At 42.3% G+C, this 18,222-nt stretch overlaps 1 protein-coding gene across 1 annotated transcript in view; it reads right to left on the reverse strand.

Moving 5' to 3' along the window:
- Positions 1–496: 496 nt before the first annotated feature.
- The window catches only part of LOC131591640 (BDNF/NT-3 growth factors receptor-like), a 660,084-nt gene continuing 642,358 nt past the window's right edge, over positions 497–18,222 (reverse strand). The window contains exons 16-18 of the mRNA XM_058862552.1: positions 16,005–16,239; positions 1,562–1,720; positions 497–733 (exon numbers count right to left, since the gene is read on the reverse strand). Of these exons, the coding sequence (XP_058718535.1) occupies positions 548–733; positions 1,562–1,720; positions 16,005–16,239 (580 nt within the window). The 3' untranslated portion in view covers positions 497–547. The remainder of the gene's footprint in view (positions 734–1,561; positions 1,721–16,004; positions 16,240–18,222) is intronic.

The following is an 18,222-nucleotide window of genomic DNA, read 5'->3' on the forward strand; positions in this document are numbered from 1 at the left end:
TGATAAGTGCTGTTTTCATTTCATCTAGCTTTGTCTCTGCAAGAAATATGGTATATATAGAGAACATTAGTCTTTTTCCACCTATATGCTGAAGCAAAAAATTTGAGGTGAATGCAAGATGACTCACAATATCTATACAGCAGAAATCACAAAGTACAAGTCAAATATATTTTTCCCTTTTTTCATCCATATGAAATGTACAAATACAACAAGACATTGTTAATTGTGGTGGGCAAACTGGAGAGTCTCCTGGTATAATAGATCAAGTTTTTAAGGCCTTTGTCTATGTAGACTTACAATAATGCAGAAGCCAAATAGATTAGAGAGAAAAAAATAAAGAAACTGAGGAAGAGCGAAGATGTGTTTCAGTAATATCTAAACAGTCAATATTGTGTCTATAAATGGAGAAGTACACATTGTTTGCCCTTTGAAAGCATCTCCATATCTTTCTCATTAATACTGTAAAGTTAAGAACACATTTTAATGGAGTTCAGTGGCAATTGAGCACATTCATTCATGCAGACCATAAGAAGAAATGATAGGATATTTAGCCTAGAATATCCAGGTAGTCTGGAGATGCTTTAGCCAAGTTCTGGAGGAGGGAATGGATTTCTTTGATGTTGAGCCTCATGTGAGGCTCCCTTTGCCAGCAGCCCAGCATCAGCTCATATATTTCCTTGGGGCACGTGCGAGGTCGCTGCAGCACTCGGCCCTGAGTGATGCACTCAATCACCTGCAAGAAATCACAAGCAAAGGATCAATATAGCCATTCCAATTAGGTAGACCTCACCCATGGAAGAGCTAGGTGTTAATAGCCACAGCAGTCTCATTGGGGGAAATCACCCGGCCACCTTTGCCAAAATGCTGCATTTCTAGGTAGGTGTATGGGCAGATATGATCCAGAAAAATGACTGTAATGTAGGATGCCTTGACTGATGCGATGTGATGTTAATCCATGTTATGCCTTCCATTCATGAGGGAATGGTGGTAGGGAAGCAATCCCATATCTCTCGTACCTATCAATCTCACCTTGTCTCAGAAGGAAGCTATTTCAATCATCTCACACAGAGCACCTCTCCCTCCCTCCTTACAATTTATGAGTACCACCATGGCTAATCTCTAAAAAGGGATTACTTTTGATTTCCCATGTATGAAGATATCTCCAGATTCCTTCCATCTATTAAAAAACTGTGTTAGGAGAACCACTTAATGACAATGACATTTCCTGATATGCAACTGAAATCACCCAGTGCCAGTCTGGGAGACAGGTAAGCTTCTTTTTATTGCCTCATGATCTTTCTTAACACCCAGAGCAGACTACCCTATATAAAGGAAGAAACTACATCCCAACTTGGTATAGTCCAACTTGGATAACTTCCATCCACCTTGGGGAGAAAAAGGTGAAAAAGAAAAACTTCAACCACAAAGTTGGTGACAATACCATAAATACACGATATCAAGGATATTGCTTTTATTAAATAAATTTGCTATTGTCATTTCCCCAGAGAAGCCATACCATCAGTCAAAATGCCACCCTCCTTTGAAAATATAATATACATACCTCATTGTTTGAGAGCTGATACCATGGCTGTTTGCCATAGGTAAAGATTTCCCACAATACAACTCCCAGGCTCCAGACATCACTTTCTGTGGTGAACTTCCTGTACATAATACTTTCTGGAGGCATCCAACGAATAGGCAGCATTGTGTGATCTCCAACCTGAGGAAAAAAGAAATGAAAGATTTAGAAATAATTCCTCTAGACCTCCAGAGGTCTGAGATGCTAAACTAGTGTCTTGGGGTGACTTTATGATACTGTATCCCCTATTGTCTGCTTTATGCCCAGACATGGGTCCTGTAACTTTAAGCTATGTCTGAGAGAGGGTGGGGGAGGAAGCCAAGGGAATTCTTTCGGAGCGGTTTTCACACATCCTCCTCCAGGTTCACTCAGCTGTGTATTCAGCACAGACAGAGGGAGTACATCTTTGCTTTTTAGCTAGCTTCTTGTTTGTTTGCTGAGGCAATAAGTTTTCCTGGGACTTTGTCTTCTTCTTCTGGAACTGTTCAGCTTTGGTCTGGTCCAAAAACCAGACCATCACCAGGAGCCCCATGCCGCAGCCTGGAGGGGGGGAAGCTTCAGGGATGCCACATCCCTGGCTCCGGACCTCGGGAGAAGCCAGCAGGAATCTAAAATCCAACAGTTTTTCTCCACAGTGAGAAGGTTTCATTATCTACTATTATTAATTCTTTTCCCCATGCCTGTGTGCACTCTACTTGTTAAATAAACAGTTTTTTTTGCACTTTCCTCCAAGAAATTATTTTTGAACCAGTGGGGGTGGAGAAGCTGCCAAAACCTACCTTTATTTAGAGGACACACCCTTTCAGGACATTTCCTCTTAATTTGTCTCAAACCAAGACACAGGGAAATCCACATTTTCTTTTTTCCCATCTGCTGTCATTCACTTTAAAGAGCTCATAAGAACTAGGGAGCTGTGATCCAATCTCCTCTCTCCTGAATCAAAAATTACTACCATGATAGATTTCTCAGAATCTCCAAAGAAATTGTTTCTGAAGTATAAATTCACCATCTACATCTATTTTGCAACCCCTATATAAAGGAATTGAATGATTTATAAAATTAAGAGTTAACTAAACCTATTAACCAATTATAAATTAGGCCAGTATTACTCTCCATTTTAAGACTGAGAAAACTGTAAAAGATTCATGCAATGAAATCTCAGATATCAACTGAGATCCATGAAGACAGTGACTGCATGACACAGAAGGATCAAGAGTATATGGTTTAATCAATCTATTATGAATGAATTAAAGCAACGCTAATGTCTGTGAATAGTTTCCAAAGTTAATGAATGCATCAAATAATTTTGTTTAAAAATTATCTATGAGGTTCTATACAGCTTTCCAAATTTTCAGTCCTTTGGTTATATACACTTGATAATAAATAACTTGCAAGCTATGGACTCTGTGTCCCAGATTTCCCAGGAATCTTTTCCTTAATTAATGCCTGTCTGAAAGCCTTTAACACATTTTTTGTTTTCCCCAAAATGCTATATATTTTTAAAACTGAGTTACTTAAGCTGAATGTAAATAATAAAAAAACCCTCTTGCTTTTTATTCTACTTTCCAAACAATTTACTGTTCATAATGTCAGACTGTGACTGGATCACATCAATGAATAAATCCATTCAAGTACTTTTAAAATAGCCTAACCAGATGAGTTTATTGGTTTTGCACAGCCTGGTTTTTGGCAGTTGGGGGGGGCTACAGGGGTGGCTTCTGTGAGAAGCTCCTAGATATTTCTTCCATGTCCAGCAGAGCCAATCCGTAGTGGCTCCAAAGATGGATGTACTGCTGGCCAAGGCTGGGACAATTAGAAATTATGTTAATGTCCCTGCAGTAACATATTTAAGAAGAAAGGTAAACAAAAAGTTGTTGCACAGTTTTAACTGCAGACCGTGAAGAGTCCACAGGGAAGGACCACTGAAAACCTCACCGGTGAGTAAAATGGGATCTTTGGGGGGCAAGCCTGGGAGGGCACCCAGGGAGGGTAGCACAGGCAAGCCTGGGAGGGCACCCATGGAGGGTAGCACAGGTCAAACAGGGCACCCATGGAGGGTTGCAAGGGTACAGCCGGGAAGGGGTCCTGGCAAAAGGGATGACGATCCCACAATACCCCCGGAGAGTCCCTTGGGGAGAATGCTGAGATCTTGGGACAGATTATGCATTCACCCAGAAGTAACTATGGAGATGATGGTAAAATATTGTTATTATGTATGGCCAGAGTATAAGTTGCCAAATGGACTTATATGGCCATCTTATGGAACAGATAGAATTCATTTGTGTCGAATTCTGTGGAGGTATCTAGAGGAGAATTGGAAAGGATGGATTGAAAGGGAATGTGGATTGATATGGTTTAAACAGGCAACAGGAGAAATCTATGTGTTAAGAAAAAAAGGAGAAGAAGAAAAAATGGGGGAAGAGGAAAACGGTGAAGACTGGGATGTTTTTCAGCACCTTCACCCGTCTTGTCCTCCGGTGTTACCAGCTGACCCAAGGCCAGCTGAAGATGCCCTGTATCCTCACCTTCCAGGGCAAAGGGATCAGGGAAATGCTGTTCCTACAGCTCCACCTGAGAATAACAATGGTGTGTGTGGGGGGGAGCAGCATATCATATCACCCCCTAGGACTAGAAGGGGAACTCAGTTTAGAGCATCAGAAGCCCCCCGGACCCAAGAGACAGGGGTACACCAAATGCCACTCCGCCAAGTCCCTTTGGGAGGTCAAGGCGGAGGATTTGGGTTTGTAATTGTACCACTTACTACCCAGGATATAAGAGGACTGAAAAAAGAATTACCCCCATACTTGGATGATCCCATAGGGGTGGGGGAAAAGATAGAAGAATATTTGGGAAATGCAGATTATACCTGGAAAGATTGGGATTTTCTTTTGGGGATTTTGTTTGGGCCATCAGAGAAACGAATGATTTTGCAAAAAGCTCGGCAGCTGTGGGAGGATGAACATCCACAAGCAGTGGGGGGGGCTGGACCTAATGTACCTATAGTGGATGATGCCATCCCACAGGTGGACCCCCAGTGGGATCCAAATAACCAGGCCAGCCTGGCTCGCTTCCGTGATTACCGTGCTTATTTGATTAGGGCAATCAAATCAGCAGCTCCTAGAACTAACAACATAGCTAAGGCTATGTCATTAGAACAGGAGAAGCATGAAAGCCCCTCTCATTGGCTAGAGAGAATTAGGGATGCCTTGCGTAAGCATGGGGGAATGGACCCTGAAGGGCAAGCCTTTGACACATTGTTGAAAGTACAATTTGTTACTAAGGCTTGGCCTGACATAAGGAAAGGAGTACAAAAAGATCAAGAGTGGCAGAATAAGCCTCTAGAAGAATTGGTGAGAAAAACACAGCAAATATATGTAAGAAGGGATGAAGAAAAAGTAAGAGCTAAGGCAAAGATGATGGCAGAGTTTTTGCAGCCACAAAAGAATAAACCACAAGGTCCAAGGGGTCCACCAGGGCAGAGGGGACGGGGTCGGCCACAAAGAGGTGTCCAGGGCATTCCCTCCTCGACAGGGGAGAACCGACCCAAACAGCGGCTGGGGAGGAACCAATGTGCCATCTGCAGGGAAGAAGGGCATTGGAAAAGGGAATGCCCACAGAAAGAGCTGGACCCACAAGAGGAAGAAGTCCAGAGGATAATGGAAATGGATTGTTAGGGATGTCAGGGGCTTCCATTATACCGGGGACCCACCACTGAGGAGCCCTTGATAACTTTTAAGGTGGGTCCGGATCGAGAGGAGGTGTGTTTTCTAGTAGACACAGGTGCCTCTCGATCCACCTTAAATTTTATACCTAAAGGAGGAAAACTGTCAAAAAGGTCATTGGTTATTCAAGGAGTAAGCGGAAAAGATGAGCGAGTGCATTTTATTCAACCGCTGTTAATAGATGTGGGGGACAAGTTTGAAATGCATGAGTTCCTGTTTGTTCCTAATTGTGATTGTAATTTACTGGGAAGAGATTTGATGGCAAAAATGGGAGTGCAAATCAGTATTATAAAAAATGACACTGAGTCCAGCACTGTAATATCTTTGTGTAAAATGTCTGAGAGAGCTTATGCTGAAATAGATCCGTAAGTGTGGGCAGCCCCGGGGAAATATGGAAAATTAGACATAGAGCCTCTCCAAATTACTTTGAAGCAACCAGGACAAGTTGTGTCAAAAAAACAATACCCTCTTTCAAGGGAGGGAAGGAAGGGGTTACAGCCTGTCATTGAGTCCCTGCTAAAGGCAGGTCTGTTGGAACTGTGCATGTCTCCTTATAACACCCCTATCCTGCTAGTTAAGAAACCAGATGGAACCTACAGAATGGTGCAAGATTTAAGAATAATAAATAAAATTGTCAAATCAAGGCATCCCACAGTTATGGATCCCTATACAATCCTGAACCAGGTCCCTTCCTCACACCAGTACTATTCAGTACTGGATTTAAAGGATGCTTTCTGGGGGTGTCCGATTACAGAAGAGAGTAAACAGTATTTTGCCTTTGAGTGGGAACAAGAGGAAGGAAGTAAAATGGTAAAGCTGCAATTGACTTGGACAGTCCTCCCACAGGGTTATACAGAGTCACCTGTTTTGTTTGGACAAGCTTTGCAAAAAATACTAAGAGAGTTTACTCCACCCTCTGGGGTTAAGTTGTTGCAGTATGTGGATGATTTGCTGTTATCAGGAGAACAGGAGGAGATGGTTGAAAGAGCTACTGTGAAACTGCTTAATTTTCTTGCTAAAAAAGGACTTAGAGTGTCTGAAAAGAAAGCAAAGTTGGTAGAGAAACAGGTCAAATATTTGGGGCATATTTTAACTGGAGGGTTACGGTGTATTGATCCAGAAAGAATACAAGGAATTCTACAAGTACCATTACCCCAAACAAAAAGGGAATTACGGCAGTTTTTAGGGTTGGTGGGATACTGCCGAGTGTGGATAGAAGACTTTTCTGTTGTGGCCAGACCTTTATATGGCTTTTTAACACAAGACAGTCCCAATGTTGTGGTATGGACACCAGAAGGAGAACAAAGTTTTAAAAAATTAAAAGACAAATTGGTTAATGCCCCAGTCCTAGCTCTTCCAGATACAGAAAAAGAATTTGAATTATATGTAGATATTAAACAGGGTCATGCAAAAGGAATTTTGGTTCAGGAGCATGGGGGAACACAGAGACCTGTTGCCTATTTTTCTAAAATGTTAGACCCGGTGGCCAGAGGCTGGCCCCATTGTCTGCAGAACTGTGCAGCCACAGCTCTGATGGTGGCTGAAGCCCGAAAGCTGACAAGGGGGGGTTATCTGATTGTTAAAGTTTCACACCAGATTAAAGCTTTGTTAACTGAAAGAACCTCTAAGTGGATGACCAGCTCTCGGCTGTTGCAATATGAGTCTTGTTTATTAGAACAGGAGGATTTAGAATTTAAAAGCAGGGAAGGTTTTAACCCAGCCTCCTGTTTCAATGGCCCTGAAGAGAGGAGCCAAGGCAAATTCCATGATTGTATTAAAGTAATAGATCTGTAAACTAGGGCAAAGAATGATTTGAGACATCCCATGGCCTGAGGGGGAAAACGTGTTTATTGATGGGTCTTCAAGGGTGATAGAAGGAAGATGATTTACAGGATACTCTGTCGTGAATGGAAAGCAATTAAAGGAAGGGGGGAGGTTACCGCCCACCTGGTCAGCTCAGACTGCCGAACTGTATGCACTTGTGAGAGCCTGCGAGTTATACCGAGACAAGACAGTAAATGTTTTTACTGATTCTAAATATACATATGGTGTGTTACATGCATTTGGGAAACTGTGGGAAGAGAGAAGTTTATTAACCTGCAGAGGAAAAACGTTGGCTCATGAGAACTTAATCTCCCGCCTATTAGAGGTGGTGAATTTACCAAAAAAGGTAGCAATAATACACATCAAGGGACACCAGGCAGGGTGCTCGGAAGAGGCAATAGGAAACAGACTGGCTGATGAAGAAGCTCGGAAAGCTGCATTGTTGCCAGAAATCTCTAAGTTACTTCCCTTGCTCCCAGTAACTGCCCCCTTGCCAGAGAAGCTGTCTTTTCCACTGGAAGACCTTGAGATAGTTGTGGAGAGTGGGGCAGAGGGAAAGGGAGGTGGTGAGTTTGCAAGGGATGGTGAGCGGATGCTGAGAGTTCTGACCTTGCAGTTGTTAAAGCAACTTCATGGGGGAGGTGCCGAGGCTCCCGAGGGATGGCAGAGACCTTCCTCAAAATGTATGCTGCTGTGAGTCTTTTTGCTCTAGCAAAACGAGCTGTTGAAAGTTGTTTGATTTGTGCTAAGACAAATAACAAAGTTACAAAGAAACTTGCCAGGGGGGGAAAGCCTTGGGCTGTACCTCCCTTCCAGAGATGCCAAGTGGATTTTACTGAGATGCCCCGGGTGAGGAAATTTAAATATCTTTTGGTAATAGTATGTCAGTTAACAGGGTGGCCAAAAGCATTCCCAGCTGTTCCTAACTACAGAGTCAGTTATTAAAGTATTTTTGGAACAAATAATTCCGAGATATGGAATGGTGGAAGCAATAGACTCAGATAGAGGAACTCATTTTACTAGAAAAATTCTTAGAGTAATGACTGCTTTAGGGATACAATGGAACCTCCACACTCCCTGGCATCCCCAAAGCTCAGGCCAGGTTGAAAGGATGAATGGAGAAATAAGAAAAACATCTTCTGAAGCTAGTGATAGAAACAAAAATGCCATGGCTGCGGCTCTTACCACTGGCTCTAGCAAGAATAAGGGCCAGACACAGGGAAGATATTCAACTATCTCCTTTTGAATTGATGTTTGGAATTCCTTATCCTTGTAATTCTCAGCCTGGGGCGGGGGTAGAGATAAGTGATGTATATCTAAAACAGTATGTGGCTCGGATACTGTCTCTTGTGAAATCTCTTCGACAGGAAACTCAGCTGGCACAGACCCTGCCTTTGAACAAGTGAGAACCAAGAGACTGAGTCCTAGTTAAAGAGTGGAAAGAAACACCACTGGTGGCTAAGTGGCGTGGACCTTTCCAGGTGTTGCTGACCACAGAAACAGCCATCAAGACAGCTGAACACGGGTGGACCCATCACACTCGAGTCAAGGTCTCTAAAGCTCCAGAGATTTGGACATCTCAACTGGAGGAGAAGGATGGGAAGCCGCGACTGACACTCCGCAGGAGTGGACTGGAGCAGTAGCTGGTGCGTCGACATCAGGGAAAGCCCTGAGTGCCTACCCACAGACTGCCTGCTGAAATAGTCTGTGTGAACTTCCCTACTCTCAAATCTCCAGACACTGAGAGCCAATCCATGCTGTCAATTCTTTCTTTATGCTAAGCTGTTTCTGTGCTTTCACTTGCCACAGGTGGTGTAGAAGACAACGTGAAATTGAAAATTAGAAATTAGATTATAACACTATTAGAATGTTTCTCTTAATAATTTTACCTTTATATTTTCAGTTAAGTTGGGGTCTAAAGTGGGAAAATAATTTTTTTACTTTAGGAAAACAAGTAGCAAAGACCTTTAACCTTAGGAACTGTTGGGTCTGCGGAGGGCCAGGAGAATCTGAAAGCTGGCCATGGGTGGCCAGACCGGTCGAGCCTAAATGGTGGGTTAGCACCCCGAGTGAAGTCCATAATGGAACAGGATTTTGGGACAAAGAAGGAAGTCCATGGCAGCTTCATTCTTCTGAAAGAGGCATTTATTGCCTAAACAGAACAGGAAGCACATATGTGGGAAAGAGCGTTTGTGACTGAACTTTATCTTTGGGTTTAGATTGTTGGACCCCCAACTGCCCTCCTTATGACTGTTCCAGATATCAAGGCAGATGGAATCAAACGCATGTTAAGCTCACTAATGGTAGCTGGGTAAGGTGTTCCTTCCATAATTACCAAAAAGATTTTGAAGGCTGTAAAGCAGTGGGGAAGGATAAGTTTTTTGACCCTTTATTTTTAAGCTGCCCCCGGGATAATTCCACAAGTCCGACACATGTTGTCCGAGACTATCAGTGGAAATGGCAACACCGGAATGGAACTCGAACCCTTTTCAGTAAGTTCTGGTCCAGATCTAATAAAACAGATCTGGGATGTAATTGCAAGTGGAAACCTCATGTAAGAGCTTAGAAATGTAAATATTGTGATTCTTATGGCGAGGCAACTATTGTTGGTGGACCACTAGGCCCTGGAAGCAAGCTGTATTTTGACCCACCAGTTGATGATGAAAATTGGAAAGGTCCCTTCGCTAATAGGACCTGGGCTCTAAAGGGGCATTACTGGATTTGTGGCCAAAATACTTACCGCAAGCTACCCCCAAACTGGTCAGGGATATGTTATGTGGGGTATATTAGACCATTGTTCTTTCTGCTACCACAAGTTCAAGGAAATCAGTTAGGAGTCAAAGTATATGATGATCTAATTAGAGAAAAGCGGTCCATTGATACATCCCTGGTTGGAAAGAGCACCCAAAAGTGAGGAAAAGATGAATGGCCACCTGAACGAATCATACAACACTATGGACCGGCTACCTGGAAACCAAATGAATTAATATCAGGTGCCAGAGAACCCATTTATAATCTAAATTGGATAATTAGGTTGCAAGCTGTCTTTGAAATAATAATCAACCAGACAGCTACAGCTCTTGATCTTCTTGCTGACCAGTCTACTCAGATGAGAAATACAATATTTCAACATTGGATGGTATTAGACTACTTATTAGCAGAAGAAGGGGGGGTGTGTGGAAAATTTAATGACTCAAACTGGTGTTTGCAAATAGATGACAATGGAAAAGTGGTAAAACAAATAACAAAAGGAATAAGAAAGTTAGCTCATGTACCGGTCCAAACATGGAAAGGATGGGAATGGGACATGTTTTCATGGTTACCTGGTGGCCTATGGGTCAAACATGCTTTTTTTCCTCTTATGTGTTGTAGCAACTCTAATCTTTTTACCATGCATTATCCCTTGCTTAACTCATTCAACATGTGATCAAAAGAATGCAGGTAGTAGCCGTGCCTACTGACCCAGAGATAGCTACAAAAGGGCAGAAAGCAATGCCACTGCAAATAGTTGCAAAGCTAAAAAGGACCCAAGAACAAGAAATTAAGTCAATGATAACTAAAGTTTGTAAAGACAATTACTAACAAAAATTAAAAGAGGAGGGATTGAGAGGAATGATGAGCTTGTCTTTACAAACAAGCTGTGGGTCAGTTGATAAGATGTAGCTATCAGTGAGAGACGACGGAAACAATGGGATGGATTCCAGTAGAAGATCAAAGAGGCACTGAAAGAACACTATGAATTCCATAAAAGTTAAGAAGGGATTATGCATTGGGGGTGGGGGGGGAAGGTATCGCCGCCGGTATCAGGCGTTCCGGGAAGCCTGTACCTCTCAAGTACTTCAGCCTATGGGGAAAGAGAGAAGGGACAAGCGGCCGGGAATTAGGATAAAAAGGAGGCTGCGCCCTCCAAAAATTTGAGAGACTCCAGGGGAATGCCCCATGGCCTCTCCCTTTATTCGAATAAAGTAAAAGGACTCCTCTGTCTCCTTTTTGGACATAAACCTCTGGTGTTTGTGGATTAATTTTCCTGACAGGATCAACTGCCCACAGGGGGTTTGTGAAACAAAGCCTCTCCTCCATCCTTTCCCATCTCGGCCGAGAAGGCTGTCATGGGGTCCCTGGATCTGTTTTGTTATTAATGCCATAGTTATTGTTGTTTGTTTGCCTTGTTATACATACTAGTAAAGAACTGCTATTCCTATCCCCATATCTTTGCCTGAGAGACCCTTAATTTCAAAATTATAAAAATTCAGAGGGAGGAGGTTTGCATTTTTCATTCCAAGGGAGGCTCCTGCCTTCCCTAGCAGACACCTGTCTTCCAAACCAAGACAGCCACTCTCCATCATATTTGAAAAGTCATGTCAGACCAAGTCCCCAGTGACTGGAGAAAGGGGAAATATCCTATTCATTTTAAAAGGGTAAAAAGGTGGACCCTAGGAGCTACCAATCTGTCAGCCTCACCTTCATGCCTGGTAAAATCATGGAGCAGATCCTCCTGGAAGACATGGAAACATGGAACACAGAGGGGTGATTAGAGACAGCCGACAGGGCTTCACCAAGGACTTTGACACAGTCCTCCACAACATTCTTGTCACTAAATCAGAGAGATATGTATTTGATGGCTGGACTGTTAGTTGAATAAGAATGGATGGCTGTGTCCAAAGAGTCAACAGCTCAATGTCCAAGTAGTAGCAATTAGGTCATAGCATTCTAGCTGCACAGTGGCTTCCAGCTCCTCCTGTTTGTTACCCATGTTGTGTGCATTGGTAGAGGCACTTCATCTGGTCTATTGACCATGATATCTTTTTAGAGGAACAACTTCAATTCCTTTAAAGCATTTCACATCTGCTTCCCTGTTGGTTCCTAATACATCAGCACTGCCTAGCTCTTCTCTGTTGCTCAAAATGCCATCCCTTTCCTTCCTGAATCTAGTTTAAAGCTCTCCTTATAATTCTGGCCAGCTTCTTGGCAAAGACACTCTTGCCTCACTTGGTCACGTGAATCCCATCAGCTCCCAATAGGCCTGGTTTCTCAAAAGTAGATCCATGGTCATAGAAGCCAAAACCTTGAGTATGTCATCAGCCATGAAGCCAGGTATTAGTCTATTCAATTTGTCTCCTTCCTGAAATCCTTCCTCTGATTGGGATGATAGAGGAGAATACTATTTGTGCTCCAGGTCCTTTTAATATTGCCCTGAGGGACATATAATCTTTTTTGATGGTTCTAAGTTGCCTCTTCGCAGTATCATTAGACCCTACCTGGAATAGTTGAGTGGATGATAATCTGTAGGGTTCACAAGGCTCAGCAGTCTCTCAGTGATGTCATGAATATGAGCTCCCATTAGGCAGCAGATTTCTCCAGAGAAATTGTCTGAACAGCAAATGGGTGACTTGGTACCTCTCAGTAAGCAATCTCCAATTACTAATATTCCACATACTTTTCTGGTGGCATTGGTTCTAATGCAGGTGGGTGACTGGATCAACTTTTCATGCATGTCTTCCCCTGGATTCTGTCCATTATTCATGTGCTTTTCATTCTTCACCCCCTGAGCACAGTATCTGTTACATAGAGGCACTTTATGGAAAGGGGGACGATTCTTCTGTTTGCCCTGAGCAGAGACAAGGGTCCAGTCTCCTTCATCTCCTTAGTTATTTGTGTCAGTCAGGTTGTTGTTGAAATCAGGTTTATCTTCTTGCATAACTGTAAAACAGGGTTGTCATTCAGCCTGAGACAGCACAATACCATGTATTGATCTTCCATTCACATTCCCAAATACTGCACTGCCTGTTGAGCTCCTCTTTCAACATAGTTACTTGTTTGTAGAATTCTTTTAGTTAGACATACTTGTTATGACAGCCATTGCTATGTTCAGGTGCCAAGGGGACTTCCAGGTGCTGTAGCTTCATGCAATCTAAGGTCTGGACAGCTATTTTAGTCCTTGGGAAGTTTGTTTGGGTGGAGATGTGACAACAGTCATAGGTAGGCTGTAGTGCTCCTGTTTGGGTTTCAGCCTCAGCCTTGCAGTTGCAGCAAGTGGATAATATTTTCTTTCAGCAGGTCACAGATTCCTTGTAATTCTCAGAAAAAAAAAATGGTTCACTTATAAAATGGTAATTCTTTTGAAAGATGCCATCTTTAATTCCAGTTCCCAGGAGACCTCAAGCTTCCAAGTAGTCTTGCACAGCCACCAGCTAGCTGGTCTGATCATTGTGAATGCAGTCTAATAAAGCAGGCAGCAGCCCAATAACTGACAGAGCATGCTTCCCTTCCCTTGCCATCAGTGTTCAAAATAGATACCACTCCTTTGGGCACCCTGTTCGCGGGTGCTTCTTAGAGGCAAATTATATGTGGCTTCTCTTGGTTTGAAGTGGCTGTGGGGAATGCTGGCACTGATCAACTCTCACCCATCCCTCTCACAAGATATGTTGTCTGCTGGCTGGTCCTTCCACACACACAGCCCAAGAGTGTCAGAGGCCTAGAAACCCCCTCAGACACCTCCTTGGGAACCTCACAAGCCTCACACTCCTCACAGCATGCAGCAACAACTGCTGCTGCTGTCACTGCTCAAAGTAATTTCAATGGTTTCCTGCAATTTATATCCCTATGTGGGACTATCTTTAAGAATTATATAGTTTTATGTATGTAATTTTTAAAGGACCTTTAAAGTTAGTGAACATCTGTGCTAAGAGTTTTTTTAACAGAAAAACTTGTGTCAGCTGTGGGTGATGTTGACTGCAGACTTCATGGTATTTTATATGCATGCATATGGAACCTAAGGCTCTTTAACCAAATTGGTTACAAATACTAGTAAATTATCAAAGGTTTTAACAGAAAAAGACAATAGGAAGAATTCTATTTTAAAATTTCCAAAAAGATTTTTAAGCTTTTGACTGAAGTATAATCAGAACTTTTAGCTATATTGTGGATCAATGAGAGGTCTGCATTTCCTAGCAGCTCTTTCTGGGTGCTGCTTCCATTCTGAAGGTGAACTGGCTTTTAGTGACTATTCTTGATATCCTTCATGAGAATCGTGTTGGTGTATGTCTTGTGGGGGAGTTTTTAAAAGGAATAAAACCACACCCAAATTCAATGGATTATCAAGTAATTGGTCACAGAAGCAAGTCCACTTTGCTCTAGATTTTGTTTTTACCCTAGTCATTAGATTTTCCCTTTCATCCCTCTACATAGTTTCTCATTTCACAGACTGAAGCTAAATGTGATCCAGACGCCAGAGCAGATATTCCCCTGCAGCCTGTGGAAGAGACCATGGTAGAACAAGTATTCCCCCTGTAGAAACAGCCATGCTGGAGCAGATATCCACACTCCATGGAGGGCCTCATGCTGGAACAGCTTTATCCTGAAGGACTGAAGCCTGTGAGAAGGACCCATGATGGAGTAGGGGAAAAGTATGAGAAGGAACAACTATAAGAGCAGAACTGGTATGTACTGACTACAACCACCCATTACCCACACCCCCTGCCCTGCTCAGGGTTTTGGGAGGAGGTAGAGGAATTGGAAATGAAGGAGTGAAGTTGAGCCTCAGAAAAAAAGGAGTGTAAGGAAGATTTTTTCATTTTTTGTCTTTCTTTCCTACAATCCTGATCTATTTTTACTTGTCAATAAATAAAATTAATTTTCCCCAAGTTGATTCTGTTTTACCCATGACTGTAATTGGTAAGGGACCTCCCTGTCTTTATTTTGAGCTGTAACCTTTTTCATCTTATTCTCTCCCTCATCCTGTTGAGAAAGGGGAGTGAGAGTGACTGTGTGGGTGTCTGACAGCTAGCCAAGGTCAACCCACCACAAAAGATGATCTCTTTTCAGGCATCACAGAAACACTGGTGCCAAGGGGACACTGTTCTTTGATAGACACAGCAGTCCAATTAAGATGGCTAAGGAATGGGCTTTATCTATAAGGAGTTCATTAGTAACAAGTGATGTGGGAAGCAGGTACAGAGAATGTGTTTAAAGATTCTGAATAGCTTATGTTACAGGATACAGCTCTAGCACTTATAAACTAATAGCTTGGTCATGGATTGCCTCCCCCATGCTACAAAAAACCTGATAGCTGCCACTATTACTCCAGTTCCAATCATGAAGATGGACACATGGTATCGAACAGCAAATACTGTAAACAACATGATTTGCCACATAGTACAAAGCAAACATTAGCAACAATAAGCAGTGTACACAATCCTATCTATCCCAGAGATCCTAGAAGCCCTTTGTAAATTGTACAGATCATTTTATGACAACTGAGCTCAGGGAAAATGGCCAGGGCCAGAATATGAACAAGCATCATGGTTTTACCCACTACTGAGTTACAGCCCTCACCAGAGTGACACAAACAGTGCCATAAACAGTAAGACTAAAGAATTGGCTTAAAGCAAGAGATGCTTACATTCAGCAAGTAAAATAACTGTTCTGTCCAGTGCTTCTGACTATTATATCTATTTAGGTAAACTGAAACATTAAACAATAATCAAATTACAATATATATTTGTTTTAGAAATTTGTAAGAAGATATTTTAAATCTGAGAGTTGAGAGAAATTTGAGTACCTTTTTTTCTCCTGCCTCTTTACTATAGCCAAACATGCCAAATTTCTGCCCAGAGACTGTTGTATGATTTATTAATAAAAAAGAAAACTAACACATAAACAACAGGATATGCCAATCTTATCCTGATTAACTCCAAATTTACCAAAACTAATACCAAACTGAGTTAAATACCATTGGTGTTTACTCAGAACCAGCTTCTTCATATGCCAGCCCCTAAATCATCTCATAGAGACTATCCAGTGTAGAAGTAGAATTAGTTACATGAATGCAGTAAAATGAACTAAATCTCCATTATTACTGATTATAGCAGTTCACTTACCCTATAGTAGTCTCTGCTGTACACATATCTAGACATCCCAAAATCCCCAATCTTCACTAGCAGGTTCTCAGCAACCAGACAATTCCTGGTAGCAAGATCCCGATGCACGAAGTGCTGTGATGCCAAGTAAACCATACCAGCTGCAATTTGCTGGGCAATGTGAATCATCTGAGATTGAGTCAGCTCAGCAGGATGGTGGCCTTCTGTCATCAGTACTGCATCTGGTCCATGTACCCTGCACCAAAATACAAGCCAATGAGGTAATAGGCCACTTGTAAGCTAGAAAAGTGAAAGGCATTAGTGGGCTCAAAAACCACAAAATTGTCTCACTCAAGTATAATGAGAATAAGGGCTATAAATTAATTGGTGAAATAGTGGAGAATTTTCCTCTTGAATTTTTTTCCTTTACTGTTTTCTTTCATGGTGTCCTGGGGTGACTTTATGATACTGGTATCCCCAGTTGTCTGGTTTATGTTATATATTAAGTTCTGCACCTTTAAGACTGGCTCTGAGAGCGAAAGCGGGGGGAAGAAGAAGCACGCAGTTTGTGTTGAAGAAAAACATCACTCCCACACATCTCGCTCCTGGACTGTGGTGTCTGCAGCACGGACAGACAACGGGACAGAGCTTCTCTCTGGCTTTTAGTTAGTTTTAGCTAGTTGAGGCAGAGAAGTTCCCTGGACTTTTGTTTTTTCTCTTTTTTCCTGGATCTGTGCAAACCTGCTCTGGACTGAACACCCAGACAAACCCCGGGAGCTCACGCCTGTGGCCCACCAGGGCCTGGGCCTCGGCACTTTCCAGCGCTGAAAGGACTGATAAGAACCTGAGTGAGCCGAGCTACACCACATGAAAAGGACTTTTCTTCCTAGATCCCATCGAACAGCGAGAGGTTTTATTATTTAATATTATTCAATTCCTGTTAAATAAACAGCTTTTTCCACTTCTCTCCAAGGAATTTTTTTTTCCTTTCCCGGACCAGTTGGGGGGGGGGGGAGGGGTCATTTGAATTTTTTTTTTTTTACCTGGGGAAACCCCCATTTGGAGTTTTTCTCCCAAATTTGCCCTAAACTAGGACACATGGTGAGAAAGACAGTTGATTTAAAAAATGTTACACAATGGGTAAAATTGCTTAGGAAAATAAGGCAAGTGGTTTATAACAATATATCTCCATCCTAAACCACCACCTTTCTCCTGTTCTGTTCCAGTAACTTCCTTCTCAGGTGCTGTACTAGTTTGAAAACAAACCAGTGGGAGATCACAAGTCAGATCTACAATTTCATAGGAAAATTAAAATAAAGGCAGAAAACACTGGCTTAAAATGACAGTCAGGATACAACCTGACATTCTGTCAGTCAGGGTGGTGGTAGCAGTCTGATTAAATGGTGGCTGCAGTCCTGTTGAAGTGATAGATGTGTTTCTGTTGAAGCAGTGATCCTGTAGAAAGGGTCTGGTCTTCCTCTGAAGGTCTAGTAGTGGTTATGTAGCTCTTGTCCTCTGGAAATCCAGCAGGTAAGACTGCTCCTGGTGTTCCAAAACCTCAGATTATATCCAGGTAGGAATGCTTGGTTCCTCCCCCTGGGTGGAGCATTTCACAATGGGATGATGTAATTTTATGAGTCATGCAGTGAGGCTTGATGGCCCATTAGCAGAAGATAGCCCCTGGAGATAGTTATCAGGGATGAGTCATGGAAGAGATAAAGAACATTGCCCTACCTGTTTTAAAAGCTTATATAGATGGTGTAGTGGTTTAGATTTGCCAATTTGAGTTTCCCAGCCAATGCACCAAATAATGTGGTGGGTTTTAGTGCTGGCTAAAATCACCAGGGCACTTAGTCATTTCTTGCTTTGAGATATTGATTAGGAGAAAGGAAAAACAGGCTTAAAACTTAAAAGGAATAAAGAAACTTTAATAGCAGGACTACAAGAATAAGAAACCAGAATAAAACCTCCAGAAACCTTTCCTCCCCTGCCCAACTTTTTCTTTTCCCAACTGACAACATAGAGACAAAACCTGGGATGTTAAAACAGCACCAACTATACAATAGTATTTCATCAGTCCTTGTAGGGAGAGGATATTTCTCTTGACATGCCATGGAGACTTCTCCACAAGAAACAGTTTTCTTGTGGCTTTTCATTTCCATGAATAGCAGCCACCCAGGCAAAAAGTTCTGCACTGTGAAATTCCTCCCATTTTCACAGCCTTCCTAGAGGTGTGTCC

This window comes from Poecile atricapillus, chromosome W (assembly GCF_030490865.1).
Source record: "Poecile atricapillus isolate bPoeAtr1 chromosome W, bPoeAtr1.hap1, whole genome shotgun sequence".
NCBI classification, from domain to species: Eukaryota; Metazoa; Chordata; class Aves; order Passeriformes; family Paridae; genus Poecile; species Poecile atricapillus.